This window comes from Dufourea novaeangliae, unplaced genomic scaffold (genome assembly GCF_001272555.1).
Source record: "Dufourea novaeangliae isolate 0120121106 unplaced genomic scaffold, ASM127255v1 scaffold22, whole genome shotgun sequence".
NCBI classification, from domain to species: Eukaryota; Metazoa; Arthropoda; class Insecta; order Hymenoptera; family Halictidae; genus Dufourea; species Dufourea novaeangliae.
Genome location: NW_015373898.1, coordinates 819,788 through 847,555, shown reverse-complemented (window position 1 = coordinate 847,555; position 27,768 = coordinate 819,788). Strand labels below are relative to the sequence as shown.

Sequence of the window (27,768 nt, the reverse complement as noted above, 5' to 3'; positions counted from 1 at the left end):
ATTGCTTGCAATTCGGCATGGTGTTTATGCGGAAGTGGTCGAACGTAAATCTGTGTCGGATAGAAACCGATATCATAAAGTAGCAACGAATCTGACCAGTGCTCTTCGAACGGAGAGTATTCGATGTTTACTTGGAATCTAACTACATATTTGGTAAAACGAATCGTTTGTTTACTCTGAAAAAATTTCCCCTTTAATCCACCCGTACACTTTAACAGTAATATTGAGGTTCAATGTGTGAATTTCCCTGTTAAAAATTTATATTCTAAGTCAGTCCAAAATTAGAATGGCCTTGCGTTTTAGGCACTCTAATCAATGGTAAAACTGGTTAAATAGTTTTACGAGAAATATGAAGAAAACGGACAAAAATTACGTAATTTTTCGTGTGTATCTAAATGTCTGTCCCAATATGCAATGCATGAATAAACATGAATTTTATCTTTGCAGACGATTCTACATATAAGAACACGCGAAATTATTTATATAAACTTACTTACATTTAATTAATCCGGAAAATTATGCCATAGTTAAAGATGGAAAATCACAGTTTATAAACAAAACAATTACGGCAGTAAGTTTCGACCCTTAAAATAAATTGCACCAAATGATCCTAATTTTTCTTTATACTGTGATAAATATTGTTATTTCTTCCAAAGAATAAGAATAACCAGGAACCCTAGTGTTATATTTAATATTTTTCAATCCGACATTTTTAAATTCTGTTCATTGTATTCTGTATTTCGAATTTTTTTGAATTTTAACTATGTTCCTTCACATCATAAGATTATATATAATAATTCACGTGCGTTCTCCTTCCTTTAAGTACGAAAATGAAATAAAGTATGCCCGAAGGTTTTGGTAGGAATCAGTGTTGAGCAAGGGTATCGACAGCAACCGTGTCGGTTAAGTGTGAACGCGTTACGTAAAATGTTTAATTATAAATACATACCTGTCGACGACAGTGACCATCCATGACCGTTACGCAAAACTCTCTCAGGATTCTTTGACTCGCATCAAAAAAGACATTGATGTACTGTCAACGAGTTTCAGCGATTAGCAACCCGAGGAAGCTGGAAACAGTTTTATCTAATCACGTTGCAAAAATGGAACGAAATAACCTATTGACGATTTAAAACCATCAGTTGGTATCTGAATATAGTGATAAAAATAAACTTGCTCTTAGGCGTACTTCGTGGAGGCTAAATATAATTTTACGCTCAACAGATACGGAGCTGTAGTTTTTTCTAACCTCATGTACGTAGGCCGATTGGGCTTAATCTGGATAAGATTAAAAGATTACTTTGTTCAACTATGTATATTACGTATGTACCAGTTGTATTGGGATAATCTTTATTGAATTGGTCCTAATGCAGTGCTTAGAATAAATAAAATCACCTGGTTCACAGGTTACAGTGGACGCAGCTGATAAATACAGTAATGTCCCGATAAGTATGCCTCGGTTCCGTGGAGTCACACTCACGGTGAGCACGGACAGTTGTCGGCACCTCGTCAATCTGTTTTTTGCTCGAAGCTCGAGCCTCGGTCACTTGCCTTTGTAGTATTCCTACGTAGAAAAGGACAAGCGAGTGAAAAGCAGAAAGAGAAAGCATCTCTTTCCACACGATTCGACTGCATGGCCCGCCTGCGACGCTCCCACCGGCCAATGGTTACATTGTAAACGCTGCGGTTCCCGTTATCTTACTCGGTCTCGATGTGTCTCGTTCGTTCCCTTCGTCACACAGTCCAATTGTGTGTGTACGTTTCGGCCAATAATAAAAATACGTGTGACTGGAGGTGATCCAGCTAATTTCATTCGTCGACTGCTCTCTAAGCATTTGCTGACGCTTAATCGCTTCGACGAAGCGTCGTACATATACATATACATTTCCCCGCTCTGTCCGTCGAGTCCGTCGTGCCAGTCGGTGAGAAGAAAAAGTACCTTTTTTGACAAGCCGACACGACGGTTGAACGAGGGGACATCAAGAAAAGATTACATTTCCAGGTATCTGTGATACAACGCTAATGGAACGATGAAACTTTTTTATTTTTGGTTCGTTGTTAATGAAACTTTTACTAATATATTGGTGAGATTTTTCTAATTAAAGTGATACCAGATGCGACATAATTTGGATCATATTTACTCATGTAGATAGTGTTAATAGTTCATATTCGTTCATTATCGCTTTTGATAAATCATAAGTAAACATGGTCCAAATTATATCGTGTTTGGGATCATTTTAATCAGAAAAATCTCACGAATATTTTCGTAAAAGTTTCGTTAAAAAGAACCAAAAAGAAAAAGTTTCATCGTTGCTTTTGTTCCTCTCGATTAGACGTCGGCTCGTGAAAGGGAAGCCGCCGCGGCGCGCCGGGCAAAAAATTATACGCTTGACTGGTTCCACGACCCCCTTCCCCAGTGGTGGGGATGACGACTTAACACTTGTCGTGAGCAAATCGACTCACACTTATCGGAACAGTACTGTACTCATTCAAACGTCGCGATACAAATTGTATGTTCTTAAAAATAATCCGATTTATGTCGGGTTTGGACTTAGTTTCATCAGGCGAATCTCCTACATTAATTCATAACATTTTTAATAAAGTACATTGAAAGGAGTAAAAGTTAAAATTTTTATTCGTGGGTAATTACATTGTAACCCGAGCGTCGGTCGCCAAAGGCTTATAGGGATTAGATACCGCCGCCGCGAGCTGAGGCCCTGTGACATCATCTGACTTGATCGACTTGAATCCGGCTTGGTGTCCCATCACTATATGTATATCTCAAAACTGTTTCAAAAAATGAAATGATCATAAAATATTAATTTTTAACTGTGAAATAATTAAAAAATATAAATTTTAATCAGAACAGAATTCGCGTCTTCGGTAATAGTTATCACTGACTTATCAGGATCCATTATAAAATTCCCGCCAATGAATATTGATGGCAATTTGATTGCTTCTTGTCTCGCGGATCACAGGTAATGGGTAACAGATGCTAACCAAGCTAGACATTTGCCACTAAATGAATCGATTCATGTAAAAAAAAAGTATTTTTATTCCATAGTATTTCAATATGATTAATCAAAGAATATAATTAACTTTGAGAACTCAAAAGATCCTTCACCTACGAAAAAACTGTATGTAATTTTATTTGATAAATTGCTTTTATAAAATGTGTATTGGAAAGAATGTTATATGAAAAGTCTAAGTATTAATTATATCTATAATAGTATAATATATGTTTGTGTATAATATACATGTATGTAACCTGTTTCTCTTTCAATTTCGCATAAAATTTCGTTTTCATTTTCTATATAACAATTAGTCTCATCGTAGGTAAATCTTTTAATAATTACACTTCCTTTCCTTTTCCTGTATATTAAATAGAAATCTAAAAAGAAAATATGTATAAAATAAAATACGTATAATATATGAATATAATAAGTGTAAACTTTTTTTGTCTACTTTACATTAACTTCGATATTTTTTCTCTTTTCTTGTATACTATCTGTGTATTTTAATCTCACTTACGTCTTCGGCTCATTCTATTTCCTTTTTTACTAGCTGTCCGTTCTTTTAGTCGACAAAACTTCTACAGCGTCGGTGAGGGCCTCGAGCTCGAGTCACCGTGACTTTGTGTTAGTAACCTATCGATGTGAGTCAGAAATGATCCGGCTTCGGATGCCCCGCGAGTCCAGTACTCGGAGGGTTAAAAAAATGGGGAGTCTAAACCTCTAGTGCAGTGTTGTCCAGCTTGGCTCTTTAGAGTAGAGAGGCTCGTTAGTTATCGTCTACCTTTGGCTTGTTACCGTGAAGCAGCGCTGGGCAAGATTGACTTCTGAGAGTTCAACGCTGTCCCCACCACCGCGTGCCGTTACCATGGAGTAATAGAAACAAGAAACTAAGCTTTCTTTGTCTCTACGGAAGCACACGACGCGAAAGAAAGATTGGAAGGGGAAGCAGGCATGTAAGGAGCCCCTCCCATGGAAATATTTCTGCAGCCCGTTATTATTATACTGAAAAATATCCCTATTCGGACTTTTAATCTGTTTAAGAAATTTCACCAACGTCTTCGTGAATTTGATTCCCTCACGCCACATCGTTTAATTAGACCACGATCTATTTGTACTGTTGGTACGGACGAACGCGTTTACTATTAAACAAGCTAAGAATTTTAACATTAAATCAGTTACTGAAACAAAATCTTTATCGGTGAATTCGAAAATACTGAAATTACTTTACTAGCCCTACATTAGAATTACAAACAAAATTCTACACAGGACGATACTTGTTTTTGGGAAACTGAGTTACACAAAAAGGTGGAAGTAAAAGTTCGTATAAAAACAGAAACCGTTATGCACGATACATACGTCGTGCATATATGAATTGATTGCCGTTGCTTGTCGATGAAGTTTTCACAATTTCTTCTCAAAATCTCTGTTAAATTTTCAGTCTGTTCATTTATTAATTATTAAAATCTTATTTCCAACTTCTGTTTTAGGTCAGCCTTGCAAACGTTGCACAAGGTTTCAAGTAAGGCGCGCGAACAGAATTACTTCCTGGGTGGCCTGTCACACGACTGGGTTAGTTACTATGAACAACGAATCGAGAGCGATCGCTCGTGTCTCAACGAGTGGCATGCTATGGACAACCTGGAATCCCGAAGACCGCCGTCACCGGATAGCGTACGCAACAAGTGAGTACTGGTTGAACTTTTCAGCTATGTACCCGTTCGTTTTCGAAACAACAACGTTCGTTTCATTCTGTTTCGTTCTTCTCAACGTTATTATAGGCGACTGTTTACTTTCTTTACGTCACTACTAGACTTCAGACGTTTATGCATTTTGGTGTTTGATAGATAATTTAATCAAAAATACTGAATAAAAAAAGACTACTTCACCAATTAAAGGATTAAATTAAAAATTTCACTAATCCATGTTAACTGTGTTTGCTTAATTATATTTTAGTGAGTACCGTATAACATTGATCTTTCAAACCCGTAGTTTGTTCGTATAATTAGTTATATCACAAACGCAGTATAATACAATAAGGATAAACCTTATATTCAACGTATGTATTTTCGTTGCCCGACTTTCTGGAGATCTGGAACAGGGTTGCCAGGAATGACCCCCTCGAACCAATAAATTTCGTAAAAAATGTAGGTCTTGCGTCGCTAGAACACTGGAGAGGTAGGTAGTTGCGTCCGCCTTTTTGGGTCTTCTGGAGTGAAAAAGCAATATGAAGAACCACCTAAAACATATTGAAATAGGGTAGCTACGATAGATCCTGATGGCGTAACAGGGTTAGAGTGAAACTATATTTTAATATTCATAGTTTATTCACACACAATATAAAGACATAAATATACAAATAGTAAGTAATAATACGCGAATAACAGACTATTCGGATAATAAGAATTCAATTATGCGGCGTTCTGCTACTGTATTCTTGAAAATTGTCCGAGTAAAATCATATTTAGTTTAATTTTCATGATAAAAATTACCAAAGTGTTAGAAATACTTTCGCAAATGGTAAACAAAAGCGGAGAAGTTTGATTTTTTCATGAATAATTGTCCGCCAACCGAACATGGCTAGTTAATCTCTTACTGCAAAGAATTTTTCAAGATGGTGGAGGTATCGATTTATAAATATGTGGAAGGATGTTAGTTGAAGCGGAAGGAAATATTGTCGGATCATATCATATATAAATTAATATGTACTTAATGCCGATTTCATCTCTAAATACATACTTTGTGTTTTGTCGGTATAGGCCCAGAGAAAGGGACGAGACTGAACGTGTGATCCGGTCTACGTTGAAGGAGATCATGATGTCCGTAGATCTCGACGAAGTAACCTCGAAGTACATTCGAGGTCGTCTGGAGGAAGACCTTGATATGGATCTGGGGGAGTTTAAGCCATTTATCGATCAGGAGATGCTCACCATTCTGGGTCAAATGGATGCGCCGACTGAAATATTTGACCATGTCTATCTTGGAAGCGAATGGAACGCGAGCAACTTAGAGGAGCTTCAAAAGAATGGGTAAGTTCTTTTTTCTTATCTTCCAATGTTCTTGCTAAAAAAAAAAAGTTAGATTTACTACTGTCGAATTCTTTTAAAATATTGACAATTATTCTTGCGTCTCTAGCGTTAGACACATCCTGAACGTTACTCGGGAAATCGACAACTTCTTTCCCGGCATGTTCACGTATTTGAATGTCCGTGTGTATGACGACGAGGCGACAGACTTATTGAAGCACTGGGATGACACGTTCAAATATATCACTAAGGCAAAGAAAGAGGGTTCCAAGGTACTAGTACACTGTAAGATGGGAGTCTCCAGATCTGCCTCGGTGGTGATCGCGTATGCGATGAAGGCGTACAATTGGAACTTTCCTCAGGCCTGGAAACACGTGAAAGAAAAGCGGAACTGTATTAAGCCTAATAACAGCTTCTTGATACAGTTGGAGACTTATCAGGGTATCCTAGATGCTATGAAAAACAAGGAGAAACTTCAAAGATCTAAATCAGATACGAATTTGAAGTCTCCTACATCGACGAAAGAACAGTCGAAAAAAGAGGAGAAGTCTGGTAACGTAGACAGCGGGTTGCAAACAGTTTCGGGTCTCGAGTTGAAAAAAACTAGCCATAGACCGAAGAGTTGGTCGCCGAATCTAAACGTTACTGAAAACATGTTGCCTTCTGGTACGTAATATTTCGCAGCTTCTGTGTGTTAATATTTAATTATAAGTTTCTATGGATTATAGACAGTTAAATGGACTGTTTTCGAAATCTGAACGGTTAATTTGTTCATTCTGAATAATAACATTATTATAGTACTTCCATTGGTAAACATTTTTTTTTTCTAAATTTTTTAATCGAGCATCAAATTAGTTGGTTGTTGAATATCGCTTCGTAGACTTTGAATGAAATCGGAAAATATATTTTCCTTGTTCTGACATATTCTTTTTTAATCTAACGAATACCACAAGTATATTAAAACTTTCTTCTGTAAGTTTTAAAACCCATGATAGAGGTGAAAGTGTTTGAAATTCTAGGAGAGCCTAATTTTACTGCAGCCTTTATCATGGGATTATGTACATTTTTCATAGGATCTCACTATGTTTTTTGTCTGCATCCTTGGTCTTCAAATGTTAGTTTCCTAAATCTAACATTAGGTGTTTTTGTTATTGCTGCATAACTACTAAGAAAAAGTTCTATGGTGAAATGTAATTTAAAGTTATTGGCAGACCAAGTACCTACCTTGGTGCCTACGTTAGACTTTCATATACAGGGTGGGACAATAACTATTACCACCTCAGATATCTTCAAACCTATAAGGTTCACAGAAATATTTGTTCAACCAAAATTGCACAGTACGAAGAGAGCCACTCGATGGCGCTAATAGTTTTTTTGCAGGAGCAGGTATTTTGGATATTTCAAGGTCATCTTCGTTTTTTTTTAATGGATCGGTATCTTTTTGTTTCCGTAGAATGATAGAGGAGCTTAAAACAAGTTCAACGTCGTATTATATAAGATCATAATAGGTGTTCGAAATGATGACCATCACTATCAATGCAACACTGGATTCTTTTTACGACTGATTGACATGCAAGTCTTATTACGTTAGAACTTATTGACGCACAGACTACAATAATTCGCTGTTGCATGTCTTGAGGTGTAGTTCGTACTTCTTTGTACACTTTATCTTTCAATGTTCCCCATAGAAAAAAATCTATAGCTGGCGTGACTTTGAGATGACCTTGAAATATCCAAAGTACCTCCACCTGCAAAAAAAACTATTAGCGCCATCGAGTGACTCTCTGGGTACTGTGCAGTTTCGATTAAACAAATATTTCTATGAACCTTACAATTTCGAAGTTATCCGAGGTGGTAATAGTTATTGCCCCACCCTGTATACTTTCAAAACTTTTGAAACAAAATTTCTATTAAATAAATAATAATATGAAATGTAGGGTACTTCAAAATATACAGTAATGGACAAATAGAAATCTATGATTAAGGACCAACCATAGCCTTTGAGAAAGCCAAAGCACTTAATTATCTCGAACCTAAACGTGTACCTTCCACACAAGACCAACCAGGATAGATAATCTTTGACGTACCTGTTGTTAGTCAGTTCCAGTGTAGATTTTACACAGACGTGAAATAATTACATGTCTTGCTTCACTCGACACGCGTTACTGGTTCAGAATCGTAAGTTACTGGTAAAAGTTCCTCACGTAACTGCTTATAAAACATAAAAACACAATAATGATTTTGCGTAAATGTAGACGGACCATGTTGAGAGCTCAAAAGCATTCGACTCGAAAAAGATAATTTATGTGTCACCTAGCACAATAAAATCATTTAAACGCACACTTTCCAGTACCTTGCCAAGTATATATTTTTATTTGTGTACTTTAATGTTTAACAAAATATTTAATCTGATACGTATTAAATTTACGTTGGCTCTATCAATTATATTATCATTAAGAATTAATCGCAAATTCCATTCTATTGTATAATGTAAGATACAGGGTATCTTGGGTCAGGTAGTACAACCGGGCAAGAGGTAATTCTATAAGACAAAATAAGTTGAAAAAAAAAGAATGCGTCAATTTGTTTCTTTTGAGATTTCGTTTTCGAGACAATTAGGTTTGTTGAACATTCAGCGTGTGTGTTCGTGCTGGTAATAAATAGACACGGGTTACAATGAACTATTCTCTGTATTGTCCGTGTATCCAACAAATTTTCAAGTTTAATTATCTCGAAAACCTTCTTATAGGATCATCCCCTGTCCGGTTGTACTACTCGACTTAAGACACCCAATATAACACAAAGGACGATAAAAAAAAGTACTACGAATTTTTTTGGGGATGATATGCACATGATCGAATGTTGCTACTACTTCTGAAAACATTATTGAAAGTCATTTTGTGAGGATTTGTTAAGTTCCAGTCACCTTTGCTCTAATGGTTTAACATTATAAAATATTTAGGAAACATATAGGACCTTTTTTCTGAGCAACAGTCTTTTTTGTATCGGAAGGGCATTGTATACCAGAATGTTGTCGTGATTGAACGCTTATCCACTGCGTCAAAAAAATTGATACCGTTTTTTCGGGACCTGTCTTCGTCAATTTTGTAGTACTGTAACCAGTGATGTGCCAATGAATATACTACCAGCAACCAATGATACAAAATTCGTATTAATGCTAGTCTTGAGAAGGGAATAATAAAATTCCTAGTACTTTTTAGCATTCCTTACATTATTCCTATTTTAACACCAGCGTTTTACAAGGACTGCTTCGCACCTGGGTTTCACTGATTTCAATGAAATTGCGTAGGATCAATAGGTATAGAACATGCGTCAGAGACATTGGTAGAATATTAACTGTAGATGACCATAATCTTTTGAAAAATGTAAAGGTAATGTGTCAAAAATCGCCTGGTCCGTTAACTATCGGTGACTGCAATCCTTTGTCTATAGTACCGTTGGCAGAGCGACAACATAGTATAGTGAATTGCCCCTTTTTTTACCTGGTTTCAAATCTCATTTTCATATTTGGATGAAACTTATCATCAAAAAGAAGGCTGCTTGCACGAACAGTCATAATTATGTTTGTGAGGAAAATAATTTCATTTAGATTTTGAAAAATCTTCCTATCATGAGTTAATTTAGCTGCAAACAACGCGAATTTAATCATATTTACATATTTTCTGTCTGCTGGTGGTGCTTGTAGTTGATTGATATTACTGAATGAATTTATATAGTGTCGTTTCGACTAGTAAGTCTCCGGTTTTGATCACTTAATAGTGAGCAGCTTCTTTTGCGAGATGTTCGTGGTGTAATATAAATTTACGTTTTACTTGTTTTTATGATATAAGTTTCATCCAAATGTATGTACAGGCAGGGAATAAAATTCTATTGCTTACACAAATACTTCAAACTGGTACGTATATATTTTTACTTTTACATAAAACTGTTTTATTAATAATAAATATGCGAAAAAAATAATAGGTGCGACGAGACTTGAGCGCAGGTCAAAAAAGTTTCAGTACGCTATGCTGCCGCTTCGCCAACGGTCCTATTGACAACGGATCGCGGACATTAATACCTATTAAAGTAGACGATTTTTCCAAACTTTGACTTCAAATTTCTCAAAATTTTATTGCATTTACGGCTAATGTCCTATCAGTGTCTTTCATACATATTTATCTAACCATCCTACAGAATTTCATTGAAATCAGTGATGGCCAGCTGTGTAGGATTCCCTGTCAGTCGACAATATACGTTCTTGCCATTTCTACTGTTTAATTCAACGATGTTTTCTTACAGTTCCCCTTTCGCAGTCCCTCGAAAGCATAGATAAAACGGGGAGCACGGAAGTGACTCGGGAAGACCTCCTCCGCTCTACGAACCAGAAGTCCAACATGGCTCAAGAAGCTCGAAATGTTCTAATGCCTTGTGGCAACGGTCAGTCGTACAGCGTTTCACAGAACCAAATTGTTCACTTGCCCAGCCCCTCGCCTGATATACCGAGCGTCAAAAATAGAATCAGTAAGTTAGAAACGCAAGGACAGCGGAGGAAAGGTTTGGTATTGAATCTGACGAGTCAGTTCGAGGCGGTGAGTAGCAAACCGTCTTCTCCGACTTCGGATTCCAACAATAAACCACGTCTGCAGAGTCCAATCATAGGTGTGCAAGAAAATGGAATTGCACAGCAAACGTCGGAATCGAAGCTGGACGTGTGGGATCCTGGCGAGAAGCAAAGTAAGAAAACAGAAAGTGCTAACAATAGTGAATGTCTAGTCTGGACTGTATCATCGGATGCAACGTGTACCAATTCGTGTAGTAACGGTAAGACTAACGACGAAGTGAGTGCGGACAGTGAATGTGTCGCGACAATGTCAATGTATTCGGGCACTGTGGGACGAAAAGCAAAAAAGGACGGTGATCCATTCAGTACGCAGGTTGACAGAGTGTTCGATCGCGAAGAGAGGCATGGAGAACCGGTTACGAGAGATTCTCCTAGTCGGCAAAGTTCGTGGAATAGTTACGATAGTGCTGTGGTCCTAGACAACAATTCCGTGCATAGTTCCTGGGCCACTCTACCGTCGAGAAACAGTTCCTGGGGCTCGTATGACATGCGGTCATCGGATCCTCTTGGCTCTAGCGGTTTGTTTCCTTATGATAAAGAAGAAATACCTTGGCATCCGGGCACGGTGAAACGTACGAAGCAGAAGTTGGAAGAAAACACGTCTTCTGGAACAGTGAAGCGTGTGTGTACTCAGACTTCAGACCCAGAGAACAAGGATAGGCTAACTGTTGAGGAAGAATCTTATAATCCGGTACTTTTACATCGTACAGGATCTCCTACACCGAGAAGCAGAGACTCTTCACCTAGCCAAGAACATAATTATAAGGTTGAAATAAAAGTAACTGTTAGAAACTCTCCGAGTCCCATTAGAGGAATTGATATCTCGTCTCCGTCGATTCGACAAGTGGGAAGGCTATCCACAAGTGCGCCAGAGCCATCTTCTCTGTCGTCGGATTCGGACCTTCCAACATCCTTGAGGTCGTGTAGATCGGAGAGCGAAACCTCCAGCCCCTGTGTCGTAAATACCACTCAGTGTCCTTCTGTGAAACACCACAAAATGGTCTTGGAGAATCTGAGTAACAAATCAATGTACAATAAGCGTTGTTTACCCGTGGACGATTCTCCGGAAACTGAATGCCCGCGAAGTATTTCCGGTATTGTAAAGAATCTCAAGAAAGAATTCGAGGCGAAGTCTACCAAGACCGATGTAAAGATCAGGAGTCTACCCTCGTCACCGGTGATCCCACACAATGAATCGAAGATTCAAGCCCCGTCCGAAACCAAAGAAGAAGAGAAGGTGAGTGAAGCATCGGCATCCTCGCAGGAAAGCGCAGAGGATCGGTCGGTCAGAGTCCTGGTCGGCAAATATGAGGTAAAACCGGTTTCGAGAAAATCGAAAGCCACTGTTGAGTACAGCAGAAGGTCTGCGCCAATCACGATCAACAATCTTTCGTCCTCTTTGTTTAACGAAACATCGGAAGCACCTGGCAGGCCACCTGTCCCGTCGGCCGGAGTTGTGGCAGCTAACAAGAAGCAGCAACAGCACGGCAGGACGCATCCTCTCGCTAGGCTGCAGGTCAGGCCTAGGCATAACAGTCCGGTTTATAACACCATGTAAAGGGGAAAAATTTTCTCTTACTATCGAACTTGAGTGCGCGTACCTGAATGCATGGGTATGTTGTCGTGGCCACGATGTAACTGTGTGATCTCTACTGATGCCAACGAGTCGAGGATGGTCCTCTTCGAACTCGACGACAAATCGACGGGGACAAGATTTATATTCGCTTCCCACCATAACATACAGAATTCTCTCACTATGGGTTTTTCTTCAAATCGATTTGTAGTTTGCAATCTGTAACTTAGTAAGCGCACAACATTCAATCAATGTACCGGTAGCGAACTGCCGCTTTTTGAAAAAAAATGGACTTAATTTCGCTTGAGTTTACAAATAAAAGATAGAAAACAAAACTCAAACGCTACATGTCATAATGCGTCCATTACTCGCTACTGAGCTCGCCTATGATTCTCTAAAGCGAACCCATAGCAAGAAAATTCTGTATTATTCGCGTGAGTCTTTGTACTACACTCCGCGACAATTAGATAAAGACAGGACACCTATTTTTTCGATATCTCCTGAAACAAATACAATTTGCAAACTTGTACTACTCACTGTAAGATCATCACGCCTAGTACGTTTTCAATAACAATATCTGGAAACAAAGGACTGTTGATAATACTGTTGATGTAAAATTTATACTTCAGAATAATACAAAATGCTAAGAAACCAGACCGAAAAAAACATCCTACAAATTTGCGCAGCTTTTAAAATAATATTTGACTTGAGTAACTTTCTGATACTTAGTCTTCTTTAATCGATACTTTTATAATGATAATAATTGTTACTGGGTAATGATTGTTATCATTTTTGGTAAACTGGCTGCAATGACCGATGGTAATGTTTCCTTTGTTGTGATATTTATTTGACAGTGCTTTTTTATGACTACGACATTATCTTGACATGAAATAAATTTCTTTAAAAACTAAGTTATTATTTATTATTATTACTTAGAAACGAATTTTTCCCATAAAACAAACATTTCTGTTCATCATTTTAATTTTTTGCTTGGTAAAAGTTATGTTTCTGTAATGTACGTTAGTATTTGTAGTTAAAATTTGTTTTTATCCGATATTTAATTACAATTCTTTACATGTTCCATATGTGTTCTTTAAGACGTGTTTTATTAATATTTAGTATCTGAAAACCTGGGTATTGTCATTTTCTTTTGGTACACTTGCTCTTGTTGATAAATAATATTTTCGTACAAAACATTATTATCAATAGTCTCTTGTTTCAACTAGTGCTATCAAGTGATTAATGCGAACGGCTATCTTTACAGAAAATTGTGTCGAAAGTTTCTATATGACATCCGTTTTGTGAAACAGTGAAAAAATAGATAAATAGATATTTATTGCACAATCCATGCATTTTACATGCTTTTGGATATTTACACAGAATACTGTACATTCAGTTCCAGTAATCTAAGGTTGTACAATATATTATCAATTCGCTGAACTTCCTAAATTACAATTGTGGTGTCTCTCTTTTTTGTAGCGCTTGTTATATTTGTACACCTCAATGTTGATTCCTCATTGCTCCCCCTTCTTTGACTTATTCTCTCCCACATTGATTTATTCCCTTATACTACTGCAGATACAGCCCGGATTCCTCACTTTTTTTACAAACTCTACTCTCTTTTTTTGTCTTGTTTCTGTAATTTCTGTACTGAACATTTACACATCTTACCCTTTCCTTTATTTCTTCAGCTGTTCTTCGTCTTTACCTTTTATACCATTTTCTATCCACTAATCTTTTTATCCTCGCCCTTTCTTTATTTATATTTTTTGGAACGGTTGTATTTCCTTTCTTCTGTTCCATTTCTCTTGAATGTTTTACTCGCGATTTTGTGTATATTGCTTCTTATCCAGTCTAGTTCTTTCTTTTATTCTGCTTTCTCTAAAATTTTCTTTATCACAAACAATCTAGTTTTCGTTCTTCAGTTGCAACCGTAAAATAATATTTTTCTCCGATACTTATTAATGTTACAGAGTGACAAAAAACTAGCGCTGCCCAAAACTTTCGTTTCGTCATCAACTGAACAAAACTTTATGAAAATGTACATACAAATAAAGTATATGTATTGTACGGTCGAAATTAGTGCGAAGAATTTAGCCTAACAAGGGCAGGGCTCCTCCATTTTATATATGTACGTATGTATGTATGTATGTATGAGTGTATATATAGGGTGAAACACTTAAAACCGGCCACCTGAATAACTTGGCTGTTATTGGTGATAGGAAAAAATGCATTAGGCCAAAATTATTTGGTATCGAGGGGCTGATCATCCGATGTTACTAGTTTTTTGACAGGTGGAGGCGTCAAGGAGATATGAAGGTCATCTCTTTTTTTTAAATGGAACGGTATGTTTTTTTACTTACATTCTGATAGAGTATTTCAAGATGAATACAACGACTTATTGGAAAGGTTATTCGTGGTCTGGGTTAAGCCAATTGCGATGGAAAATAATTTACTTTGAGGAAATAATCAAGCACCGTTAATTTATTTATCTAACAGTAATACACGACTAATACAAGTGTTCAAAATGGTGACCTTGAACATTTATGCATGCTCTGAAGCGTTGCTTGACGGATAATACGGCATGTTGAATTTCAGTTGTGTTTATCGCGGCATAAACTCTTCTCATATGCTCTATCATACCTTCTTTCGTTGTTGGTATTTCATTATTACACTTGCTGCTTTAATTTTCCCCCCGAATAGAAGTTCAGAGGTGTTAAATCTGGAGAACGTGTGGGCCATTTATGATTTCCTGCACGACCAATCCAACGGTCTCCAAATGTCACGTGGAGGAATTGAGTAATTATCCGTGCAGAATGAGCAGGGCATCCATCTTGTTGGAACCACATAGTTTGCCGTATGTGAAACGGAATATTTTCCAGCAGGTGTGGCAAAATTTCCGTTAAAATGTGTTTATATCTCGAAGTGTTTAATGTGCCATCGATAAAATAAGGACCAATTATTTTACCGTTAAGAAGTCCGCACCAAACGTTTACAGACCAAGGTCTTTTTTTATCCACTTCTCGCAACCTCTGTGGATTTTCTATTGACCAATAATGCATATTATGACGATTGACTTGGCCACAGTTTGTAAATGTGGCTTTGTCCGTAAACAAAACTTTAGTCAAAAACAGCTCATCAGTCTGTAATTTCTGCAGACCCCATTCACAAAAATTTATACGGTTTTGAAAAGCATTCCCATGTAATTCTTGGTGAAGTGAAACACGAAAAGCGTGGAATTTATTTAAATGTAATATTCGCAAAACACTTCGTTGACTGGTGCCACTTTCACGTGCTAGCTGCCTTGTACTAGATTTTGTGTTACAGCTGCTAAAATGATCACTGTATTTCGATCATCAGTTGCTGCCTAGGATCTTCTTCGTATTTTGTTATCTACACGTCCAGTTTCTTGAAAACTTTTAATAACATTCGTAAATGCAGATCGTGAAGGTGTGACACGTTCGGGAAACCGTTCATCATACAATCAGACTGCGTCTCTTACAATTTGGCGACATTCCCCATAAACAAAAACCATATCTGCTTTCTCCGCTATTGAATAACGCATTTCGGAAACTTGAGATACACTTCGCTCGGCAGAGATTCTCATAAACGACTAATCATAGTATGTACAGATGAAGCGTACAGCGTGATTGAATGTTTATTTCCATTCAACGACCCATAACAAGAGATTACGAGACAGAGATGAAGTAATAATATCAACAACCAGAGACGTCAAGGAAGTGTTCGACCATTTCCTCAAAGTAAATTATTTTGCATCACAATTGGCTTAACCCAGACCACGAATGACCTTTCCAATAGGTCGTTGTATTCGTCTTGAAATACTCTATCAGAATGTAAATAAAAAAGCATACCGTTCCATTTAAAAAAACAGAGATGACCTTCATATCTCCTTGACGCCTCGATCTATCAAAAAGCTAGTAATATAGGATGATCAGCCCCTCGATACCAAATAATTTTGGTCTGATGCATTTTTTCCTATCATCAATAGCAGGCAAGTTATTCAGGTGGCCGGTTTTAAGTGTCTCATCCTGTATATATACATATATGTAGGATGGGTTTTCAGAACGATATAAAAATAATCATAAACTCGTCGTAATAATGATAATATTTAACAGTGGAAGATACAAAATTAACCGCCCGTAGGTTCTCCTTGATCATGCCCTTTTTGCCACTGCCGTTTCGGTCACGTTTTCCGTTTGACCGTCGTCCCGACGATCGTCTTTTTCTTTCGTTCCTTGAACGGCACGCCTAGTAAATAAATACAAAATTTCTTTACTGCGCTTATTACGACTAACACTTCTAGTTCGTATGAGTGATACCTTCGTTCCGTGTCTGTCGTCATTTTGCGATAATAATACACGGGATGAAACGCGTTCTTTTTTTCTACTTTTTGTAACAGTACCGGACTGAATCCTTCTTGACTCGCGTCGGTATGCACTTTCGTTTCGGCGTTTAGATCATAGATTCCTAGTACGGGATTTGTGGACAATATGGACTTTAACGTTAAAAATGCTCTCTTTTGCTCTAGTTTCCAAGTGAATTGCTGATTTTGTTTGATTAAATAAGGGTGTCGCGATGATTGCATAATCTTCAATAAATGTTCAGAAGTATCCTGTCAAACCTAGAAAGCTTTACAACTGTTTTTTGTTTTTTGGTTTGGGAAATTTTTTCTTGCTTAGTATGATTTTTGATCGCCATATAGACTGGACTAGGTATCAGTTTTATGTGTTCTTGACACAATCTTTACAGTTTTAATTCCACATAGTTTGGTTGGTGCCATCATTGGTTGTGTTGTGGTTGGAGTCATTACTGGAGGCTTGAATGGCTGTACATTAGTGGGTTCTGGGAGTTTAGTTAACACCATCGACAATTGTTGATGTTTTAGCTCTTCTACTGTACTTTCTTTATCTATAGTTATCTTCCGGGATATCTCTATCGATAATGTGTCCGAAGACTTTAATACAATATCCTTATATAGATTATTCAACTGATAAGGCAATTGGACCATTGTCGCTAAGATGTTTGGGAATATTATTTGTTTATCAATATGTACCCACAGATCAGTTTCTTGTTTCTTAGATACATTTTTAATCAAACTGTCTAGAAGGACTTGGGTAGCGGAGGGATGATTGAGTACTGAATGATAAAGATATGATCTATCTATTTTTTGACGCAGTAGATTCTCAGGAATCAAAGAAGTGGTTATAAATTTGCATATTATTTCTCGATTATCTTCGGTCACTTTATCTTTGTCTATTGTAGAATCCTCTTTATAAGATGGTTTGTCCACTTGAGTAATAGTGCTCAGTTCCATACCACTGGGCTCTTCTTCCTTGTCATCTTCGGAGAGGGCTGTTGAACACGTCATATGATTTAAAGTTGTTTCTGGTTCTTTACTCATGATTAATTCCATACAATTTTGAACTTTTCTTAGACTGTCTTGGAGAGTTAAATAAAAATTCGTTCATTTCTGGTAGAGGTAAATAAAAATTTCCTTAAAAATATAGCAACATCCTCTGAGAAGGTGACTTCCGAATAGATAAAGCTATGAATCAGTCTGCCCTCCAAGAGTAAATTGTCAATTACTGCAATGTCCCATTTATGTGGAGATTCATTTATAAAGAAAGTATGGCCAGTTTTGAAGTGGAAAAACTTCGCTACTGCAAGTATCATTCCACTAGATTGGAAACAAAATACGGTATTCCATTGCTGGCACCTGTTTTTATGGGTTTTGCTGTTATCATCAATTATACTACTTTTCTGTTCTGTTGTCCAAACTGCAGTTTTTAAATCTGACGTTGTAGGTACAAAATGTCTAATTAAATGTGTGTATATACAGGGTGTAACAAATATGTTGGAGGATGCAGATATGGGAGACTCGCGAGGTGATTTGAAACAAGTTTTTCCTTAGCAAAAATGTTATCCGAGGCTTTGTTAACGAGATATTAACAAAAAACCTCGGCCAACCAGAGCGCGAGTCTGCCGGCCGAGTTCCCGTGGTAACGTTGGCTACCAATCGCAGCGCGTAGTCAACGTTGCCGTGGGAACTTGGCCAGCAGACTCGCGCTCTGATTGGTCGGGGGGTTTTTTTTTTGTTAATATCTCGTTAATAAAGCCTCGGATAACATGTTTGCAAAGGAAAAACTTGTTTCAAGTCACCTCACGAGTCTCTATTTCCGGTTCCTTCAACATTTTACTTACACCCTATATACACATCTTAGATGTAAATATTCGATAATTTTAAAGATAAATAACTAGAGCAATATTACTTCAAACTGTACTGATCGTCTGTCAATGATCGAAGGCAACATTGTAAGCGTTAAGGCTGGATTCCACTGAGGCAGCATTTTGTAACATTACGTATCTGACACAGTAACAAGGGGAAATTGCGTTCAAATCAAATTTTACGCGAAGTAATATGCAACAAGCCTAAATATCTTACTTTAATTTCGGTACAGATTTCGTGTTGAAAGTAACACAATCGAGTGGCCCCAAGAATAACTCACACATATACAGGGTGTAACAAAAATGTTGTCCGACCTGGAAAGGGGACACTCGGGGGGTAAATTGGAACAAGTTTGTCCTTAGCAACAATGTAATCTGAGGCTTCGTTACCGAGATATTAGGTCGAGTCATAAGTAACTTCCGTTTTTTTATCAGACATTTATTTTGCTCTCATTGAATAACAAAATTATATTAATTTATTATGTATTCACCACTATTATCTATAACCTTCTCCCATCTTCCTGGCAGTTTATCAATTCCTTCCTTGTAAAATGTGGTTGGTTTGGACTGGAAGAAGTTTTCGACAGCCTGCCTGACTTGCTCTTCAGAATTGAAGGTTTTTGGCATTCAAAAAGTTTTGTAAGGAATAGAAAAGGTGGTAGTCTGTCGGGGCAAGGTCCGGGGAGTAACGTGGATGTGGTAAAACAGACCATCCAAGCTCAAGAATTTTTTCTTGAGTCACCCTTGCTGTATGTGGTCGCGCATTGTCGTGTAAAAGAATGACGTTTTTGCGATTGACGAGTGCAGGACGCTTTTCATGGAGTTTCTCTTGCACTCTTTGCAACTGCTGAACGTATCTATTCGCAGTAATCGTTAAATTTGACTTCAACAACTCGTGGTGAATTATTCCTTGACAATCGCACCATACACACAATAAAATCTTTTTGCCATGGATGTTTGCTTTCGGATCTGGTAGGGGTGGTTGATCCTTATCAAGCCACTGTCTTTTGCGGACTATATTGTCATAGGTAACCCATTTTTCATCGCCTGTTACAATCCTGTTTAAAAAAGGCTCAATTTTTACCCGTGAGAGCAGACTTGTGGCGATTGACATGCGATCTTCTTTATTCCGTTCACTGAGATTGTGAGGTACCCATACTCCTAACTTGCTGACTTTCCCTAATTTCTCCAGGTGGCGGTTAACAGTTGATTGTGATGTATTCAACCTTTCTGCTATACCTATTGTTGATTGACGTGGATTTTGCTCCAATATTGCCTTTAAAAGGTTGTCGTCAAAGTCGGAAGGACGTCCCGCCCTCGGTTCGTCTTTTAAGGTCGTATCTCCAGAACGGAATTTTATAAACCAATTTCTAACTGCCCGATCAGTTATTAATCCTTCACCATATACACTGCATATTTTTTCAGCTGTCGCCTTAGCACTATTGCCTTGTTTAAATTCCCAAAGCATTACATGACGAATATGTACTTTTTGACTCTCCATTTCAGAGGTTAAAAAAAACAGTTTATCGTAACGTGTTCACACAAAACAGTTGACAAAAGATTAACTGAAGCCTCGTCTATATAGTGAAAACAAAAACTTGTTGTCATGGTAACTCATAGCGGGTAGATACGAACAATAGATTCTACTTAGCTGCATCGGAAGTTACTTATGACTCGACCTAATATTAACGAAAAATCCCGACCAATCAGAGCGCGAGTTTGCCAGCTGAGTTCCCGCGATAGCGGTGGCTGCGCGCTGCGATTTGTAGTCAACGCTACCGCGGGAACTCGGTTCGTTCTTCAACTTAGCACGAAAATCAACTCAGCAGTTGTCAAGATCCGATTTCTGTCGTATTCGGACTCAGTTTTTCCACGAAAGAATCGACCATTGGTTAGTGATACTTTCTAAGCAGTATTTCAAATAAAAACATTGAAACATAATTTTCACTGACCAATCATTATACGTGCTTACAGGAAAGAAAGTTCGAAGAAACAAAAGTTGCCATCTTTCAATGCAAAATGTTGGTCTTAATTTTTCAACCATTGTCGGTTTCTTCGCAAAGAAAAGTACACCGTCAAGGTCATAGATTTGTGAAAATCCACCAAAAAAAATTAATTGGAATTCCAGTTTGGTCGTACGACTAGATTATGAAGTGGAGGGTTTGCAAAATATTTTTCTTATTCGATAACTTAAATGGATTTGGATTACTTCTGAATACTCTGTATAGTTTTTGTAATATTAGCTAGCACCTGAATTTTCTTTCGAAAGGAGTGGTTTTTTTTATAGAATGAACACTCATGAGCGATCTCGAATAAGAGACCGAACTCCCCATTATTTTAATCATTCTTATATTTTTGTATTATTTATCAATCGCATGTTCTATGTCAATTAATTCTGCTATCATTCAAGTCACCGTTTATTTTACATAATAGTTGCTCCTTTATGGAAGTAACAATGTTTAAACATCCTGGTCGCAGTGAATTCAACAATAGTCAACAAAAATCTCCGCTCGAAATATGTCTGCCAATTGTTTGATTGTCGATTTGTCAGTTTGATGGATGGTGAACTTCTCTTTTACTTTGAGGAACGAAATTCCATGAAAATACGCTGCGAGAATGAACGCACGCATTGCAGGTGTAAACAATTATTACACGACATTGTACACCTCTCTTGGAACAAACCTGAATAATTGACAGTTAACACATTAATATTATCACTGTTATCATCGTACGATTTCTGTATTATTCACAACAGTTGTGACTTGAGCGAAACTTAGGGTTGTGCTACTTTTGCGTTACCTTGCACATATTTAAGGCTACGCGCGTGTTTCAGTTCTCGTTTTTGCTCTCTGTCTCTAACTCCCAATATTATTTTTTTTGCCCTGCATATTTCTAACACACGTAACAGGCATGATCGAATTACTGTACCCATCAAAGTAGAATTTTCTTTTAAATTGCTCGTTCTCATTCTAAGCATTATACACCGCACGGTGCATTTATCACTTTTTGTCACTTACCTTCATGTATTTAAATATATAGGGTAACTCAGAAAGATTTTGACGAACAAAATTACTAGAAACTTGTCTTAAATAGAACTTCATCGAGGTGTTCATTACTTCAACATAGATATTACTCCATTACTACATAAATTCCACATAATATTTTTTATGATTCTTTGAGATAATACTGGTGACATTATTTGAGTTTCTCGATTAGTATTTGCTTTCAAATGACTTGACCAGAAATTGTCACGTTTACAATAGGAGAGCTCGAGAGTTGGGTTTGGAGAGAACAGAAGAACAAGAAGAACACGCTACTGGCTTTACCTGAGCTAATTTCCACGTAAGGGAAATCTTCGTTGAGTGTTCGATAGCTCCTCGGTATTGACAAGGAGAGACCTCCATGTGTAACACGAACTTTTTAATGAAGTTTATCACAGTGATAGAACTTGGAATTCTGAAGCAAATGATATCTAGTTTAGATCATTAGTTTACGAAATCTTTAATGTTCAGTGCCGAAAAGCCTTCGAACACTCATCGAGGATTTACTGTATAACTGTCCAGCTACGGATGTAAATAAATTTGTAATATGTTGTTTACAACAGAGAAAATGTCTGTTACAAAATATTGTATCATAATTGTATGCAAACAACTGTAAATACGAGCTGATTTCACCTTTACTGAGTGAATTTTAATCGAAAATATTGTTTGTTACATATTTCATCAAACTCGACATTGGCATAAAGCAGGCCTGGCCAAATATTCGCCGACGGGACCCCATAAACAATAACACCAGCCCCCACCACTCGCTTGTGTTGTCGTCCTCAGGCAGGCGTTGCGCGCACATGCTGACTGTCCCCACTTTCGGCACTCCCGAAGTTCCCACTTATCGATAGAGATGGCGTGCAAAATCACTAACGGTAATTTATCACAGTGATCGCCGAATCACGATCACGGTCGTGATTTAACTTCATTCACGACCGTGATTGCGATTTTTTTATCTTGAGTGAATTTGCTCACTGCGATCGTAAGTCCTTGATCTATAAACAGAAAAACGTATTCAATATGATTTTACGATGAATTACATTACTATTTGTGTTTGTAAAAATCAGTAGAAAAAACAAGAAATTCTAAAAGAATGATTTGCTAGGTAACATGTTGATTATAATTTATAATCATTAATTTATTCATTATTCTTCATTGTTTCTAATTATTCCTTCACTTTATACGATATAACTCGAATTTTTGTTTTGATGTCGTTAATATAAAATATACAGATTATGTGTCGCGTGTAAAGAACTGTTATATTTCTCCACCAATCAGAAACGATCACGAGAAATCACGAATCACTGTGAAAAATCACGCCATCTCTACTTATCGGATCTTGGCAACACACGTTCACATAGTGACTATGTGTTGGAAGTGGGGCAGTCACAGCATGCGCGCGCACCTTCTGCACGAGAATGGCGAAGAACGCAAGCAAGTGGTGGGGGCTGGTATTATTGTTTTTGTATCCCCAAGGTCGAATGTTTGACAAGACCTGGCATAGAGTATTATTAAAATTAGAATTTTCGTTCTGGGAACTTTTTTTTACACGATAGTTTCCAATTTCTTTATTCTACTACTACATTCTTTACCTACTGATACCTTTTCATTATATGTTGACTATTTTTTTCATCTTCACTTGCCCTACTTCTGTTCTGTTTTTTTAACTTTATATTCCAACGATTCTAATCTCTTATTTATACTTTCCTGAACTGCTTTCCATTCTTTCTCATCTTCCTTCATTTTTTTCTGAAATTTCATAACTTCTTCCCTGCATGTTTCATTGCCTCTTATTATTTCATTTCTGTTCGATATGATCTTCTCCTAGATGGCCGGTTTTCTTTCTTTGTCGGCCTCTCTGTGCCTTCTAGTGTTCTATCCCATATACGCCCAGAGATGTTATATGTGTCCAATCTGTTTCATCACATTCTTCCTTTACTTTCACCCGTTTCCATCGGTTTTTCTATCATCTGAACATTTCCTTTGTACGGTCTTTTTGCGTTAAGGTGTATTAGATTTGCTGTAGCGATTGACTTTCATTACAATTCTTCCTTAAAGAACGTCACCCATCGACATTATTAGCCTTATCTTTCTTCTCTATTTTTACCCTTAGTTGCTTGATGCTGATCTGTTCTTATTTCTGTTGCCTCACCTTTCTAAATTCTTATTACAATTTACGTTTCTCCATCTATGTTCGCTGTTTTCTGTATGAAATTTACACCGTTCTCGAGACACGTGTTCACAGATACAGATGTGTACCTACAATCGTTGTTCTCGAACGGTAAATAAATACAGGTGTCCCTATGGTATTGTCGCCGAGTGTAATTTTAAGGCACGTTCAAGGTCCTTCAATGTTTTATGTTCCTTCTTTGTCAGACGTCTCTTGACTCGCTCTTAGTTCAATTATTTTTAAGCTGAAAATGCAACAATTAGGGATACGCGGAAACTGTTATTCCTACGATGTGTCGTCAGAGACCTAATGGGCTTGGAATCAAACATGATGTCTTTCGATGACGTCATGCAGAAGTTAGAGCCAGTCTTGAGATGTTCGAAGAAAAGAAGCGTCGGCTCGGTCAGGCTGTGAACGAAAGGTCCGGGCCCCGCACACCAAGCTGGCTCTTCCTTCTGTTTCGTTGTAATTACCGAGGCGCGAGCGAAAGATTGTACACAAAAAGACCTCGGAATGACGTAACGTTAAGATATACTATTAGTAATTTAGAGCAAATAATGTGATTAGGATGGTGCACAGTATGCGAGAAGACGAAAGTAGCAAACCCTCTATTTTCTCGGAGTAACTGCTGCGAATCGTTCGAATGATTCCAAGCGCCTCTGTTCGACCAATCAAGTGTATTAACCCTAGACTTTGCAATCCCACAATCGCAGTATCGTTGTGCGACCCGATTGATTTTTGAGTTCGGTTGACTGTACTGCTTTTTTGACAACCAGTGACGACGACTCTCTATCGAAAAGATTTTAACATTGTGACTTGACTACAGTGAGCACAATGCGAAACGTTGCTGGAAACACTACCGTGTGTATTCCTGACATCCGTGTTCGTCGTTTACAGACATATCATCGGACCGCTCGTTTTCATTGCGTTTGCAAAGCCATGTTGACCAATTTTATACACCTCGGATGATGATGAATGCGAGGCTCGTTTTGATATGATGCACCGCGACGACTGTGTGTGTAGAAATATATTTTATTACTGAGATAATTTTGCAAATAGTTTCTCATACGTTCATTTTAACTGCTGTTGTCTCTCAGACAAAATAATTGAAACCGGAACAATCCTGAGAGGGAATGCTATTAAACTGTAACACATTATATTAGAATAAAAATGTTACTTCGCCAATGTTGTGCTTTCCGTTTAGAATTCAAGAGCAGAAAGATTATTTATTATGTTACTCGAATCGATTGATTGACCACATTCGCTTGAGAAAGAAATTATTCGGATTCGACTTAAAATAAATTATGATTTCCTAAACTATCTCCGCAACAAAAATAATAAAACAGTCTAAATGATTCATCCTGTAAAGTGCTATTTCTTGTTTTATAATTTAAATTATTTATGCCCAAGTTTAACAGTGACATATTCCATTTATTTATGTGAACACAATTTTGCTTTTATCGAAGTATTTAATTTTCAGATTTATCTAAACGGAAACAATGTTTCGATTATCATCAACCAGGTTGAGCGTCTATTTCGAAGATTCGTCTGCCGGCACAGAACGCGATCTGTGGTACAACGGTGGCCGTTTTCGTTTTCTTCGCATGCTTTGGATTTACTGGACCAATGTCCATACTATATACGCCTCCGTTTAAATTTCTAATCATCCCTAAAGTCTGTCGAAGAAAGAACATTGTTGTTATAAGCTGTCAATGGTCCGAAGAATTCTATAGACACTTACAGCGTGAGATCTCAAGTCGACCACTCTAAAGATATTAACATCCATACCTCCGCATGCGAGAAACATACTTGTAACATACTTCCCGCAATAGAGCAAAGAAGAGTGGCCGTCGGGTTCTAGGGAGACGAGAAGCTTTCCGCTACCATAATCCCACAATTGGATAGGGTTCTGCCTTTGCCAGGCACAGGACAAGATCTGTTCACAGAATACATCTGTTATTAAAAGTTATTCATTCTATTTTGTTTCAATGCCTTCCTCTTAATTTTCTACATTTTCTTTAAGTACAACATCTCGAGAAAATTCTGTGCAAGTTTCAAGGTAATCCAATTAAAAATGACAGAGTTACAGGCGTTAAAAAATGAACATTTTGTATAAGTGTAAGCTTGACTTGAAACTTTAAACGCGTTTTTCTCGAAACTACATTTTTCAAATCGGTGATCAATATTTCTCGAAAACCACTGTGTCGATTTACACGAAGCCTTTTGCGCCTTGTTTCAAATCAGAAAAACTTGTCCTTGAACGAAGGATTCTTTTGTTCGTTCCATACTTTTTTTTTAATTGATCAAAAACGAGTGATTTTTAGGTGAAAATCGAACTATTTCAGAAAAACGTCTGCTATTTTGTTCCTAATCAATATTTCGAAAAACCCCACGTTCAAAGATAAGATTGGTTCTTCCATTACAGAAATCTTGCTGAATTTTTAATTTCAGATGAACCGTTACAGTGATCAAGGCAGACCACTTTTTGTGAAGAGACATCCGGGAGATCGCTCACCATTTATTTACTAATAAATATTTCTAAATAAAAAAATTACCTTATAATCTATAAACTGCAATCTTTGAAACACAAACACATTTTTTGAAAAAGGTCTTATAGTTTTCGAGAAAAAAATTCCCAAAGAACACTCTTTTTTCGGCCTCCTGACTGAGCCAATGACCCCTTAAACGCTGTACGAATGAGGATAACTTTCACGTGAGTTTAACGTGCGTTCAGCCGAATAACTGTTACAATATTGAAGATTGATATGAGTTTCGAGAAAAAATCATTTAGTATTGACATGAATATGTTTTAGCAATATCTGCTTTCTTCTAAATAAAAGTAATGGGAGTGTTATCAAGTTGAAGGTAATGTTGTTAAACGAGAACATATACTTTATAGTGATGTCGCGAAAGGCACAATTAAGACATACACAGCGATCTAAAATTTTGAATATATTACAAATACCTCTTTCCCATTTTTAGTAATGTCGAGTCCATCGCCGCACATGTGTACACCCGATATACGCCGTAGTGCATAAGGTTGTCTGGTGTCCCAGAACTGAATTGTGTTATCCCATCCACCCGAGATTAGCTCGTGTGCCGATTTAGGGTTGAAACACGCGCAAAAGACCCTCGATTTGTGACCGTCCATCACTTCCACTGACTCGCTAGAACGAAAAGTGTTTGTACATATGTTACAATTATTTTACTTGAAATCACTAATCACTGTGAATAAGGTGTAATATTGCAAACTAAGTGATTGTAAACGGAATCATTACAATTTGAACCGTCTCAAGTTCAAACCCTTATAAAGGAGAGTACTACTGTTAATACGTATCATCATCATAAATGGTAAAATTGCTATATACGAAACACTCACAGTCACAATCAACAAAAGGAAATCTGTTGCAAATAAAATATCTGTAAATCAATTCCCTATAAATGAAAAAGCAACAACGCATGAAGGAAATATATATAAATAACATCGTTCGTATAATCGCAGGGATCTGAATTCTTTATGCTTCCCAATTGCCGTGATTGATATTATACAAGCCGTAAAGTGAGCATACGACAGTTATAAAATCTGCCCCGTTTTCATTCTACAAGGTCACTCCACAATTCTTATGTTTTAAATAAATTCTTCAAACTGAAGTTGTGTTTATGAATTATGTTGAAACATCAGTTTTATAATTGGCATAATATTCTTCTAAACGGATAAATTATAAAGAAACAAATTCACAATCACGGTGGCTTTTCAACGAAATTTCACTATAGATCCAATGTTCCATCATTAAGTATACGAGTATTAAAAAATCGCCAATATTAAACAAAAGTAATAAAGACAGCCTTTAATATCTGTAATTTTATTTAACATATTTATAAGAATCTAAGTATTTTAAATTAAATTCAAAGATATTCAACATAAATGTAATACCAAGTGGCGATCGGGCAATACTGTGAGAAATATTCTTTCAAAACTAATTTCTCCTGTAATACCATGGTTCAGTCTTTGTTATATCACTCACGTTAGTCCACTAAAATTAATATTCTCGCCGTTAGTACTAACTTGTTTTA

At 37.2% G+C, this 27,768-nt stretch overlaps 3 protein-coding genes across 3 annotated transcripts in view; 1 reads left to right on the top strand and 2 right to left on the bottom strand.

Moving 5' to 3' along the window:
* Positions 1-12,468, top strand: part of LOC107193395 (protein phosphatase Slingshot) — a 116,423-nt gene extending 103,955 nt beyond the window's left edge. The window contains exons 7-10 of the mRNA XM_015582835.1: positions 4,502-4,696; positions 5,771-6,040; positions 6,147-6,703; positions 10,340-12,468. Of these exons, the coding sequence (XP_015438321.1) occupies positions 4,502-4,696; positions 5,771-6,040; positions 6,147-6,703; positions 10,340-12,219 (2,902 nt within the window). The 3' untranslated portion in view covers positions 12,220-12,468. The remainder of the gene's footprint in view (positions 1-4,501; positions 4,697-5,770; positions 6,041-6,146; positions 6,704-10,339) is intronic.
* Positions 12,469-19,084: 6,616 nt separating this feature from the next.
* Positions 19,085-19,981, bottom strand: LOC107193394 (histone-lysine N-methyltransferase SETMAR-like). The gene has a single exon (XM_015582834.1). It carries the CDS (start codon positions 19,979-19,981, stop codon positions 19,085-19,087), a length of 897 nt encoding a protein of 298 aa, XP_015438320.1.
* Positions 19,982-25,170: 5,189 nt separating this feature from the next.
* On the bottom strand, positions 25,171-26,845 carry LOC107193404 (guanine nucleotide-binding protein subunit beta-like protein). Its single transcript, XM_015582845.1, has 2 exons — positions 26,660-26,845; positions 25,171-25,370 (listed from the first exon to the last, which is right to left on the bottom strand). The coding sequence occupies exons 1-2, from the start codon at positions 26,843-26,845 to the stop codon at positions 25,209-25,211; spliced, it is 348 nt and encodes a 115-aa protein (XP_015438331.1). The 3' UTR covers positions 25,171-25,208.
* Positions 26,846-27,768: the final 923 nt, after the last annotated feature.

Coding starts and splice junctions, on each gene's coding strand:
- LOC107193394 (XM_015582834.1), bottom strand. CDS start 19,981: ATGGAGAGTCAAAAAGTACATATTCGTCATGTAATGCTTTGGGAATTT.
- LOC107193404 (XM_015582845.1), bottom strand. CDS start 26,845: ATGGACGGTCACAAATCGAGGGTCTTTTGCGCGTGTTTCAACCCTAAA. Junction 25,371..26,659: donor TTACTAAAAATGGGAAAGAG/GTATTTGTAATA, acceptor TTTCTTCGACAG/ACTTTAGGGATGATTAGAAA.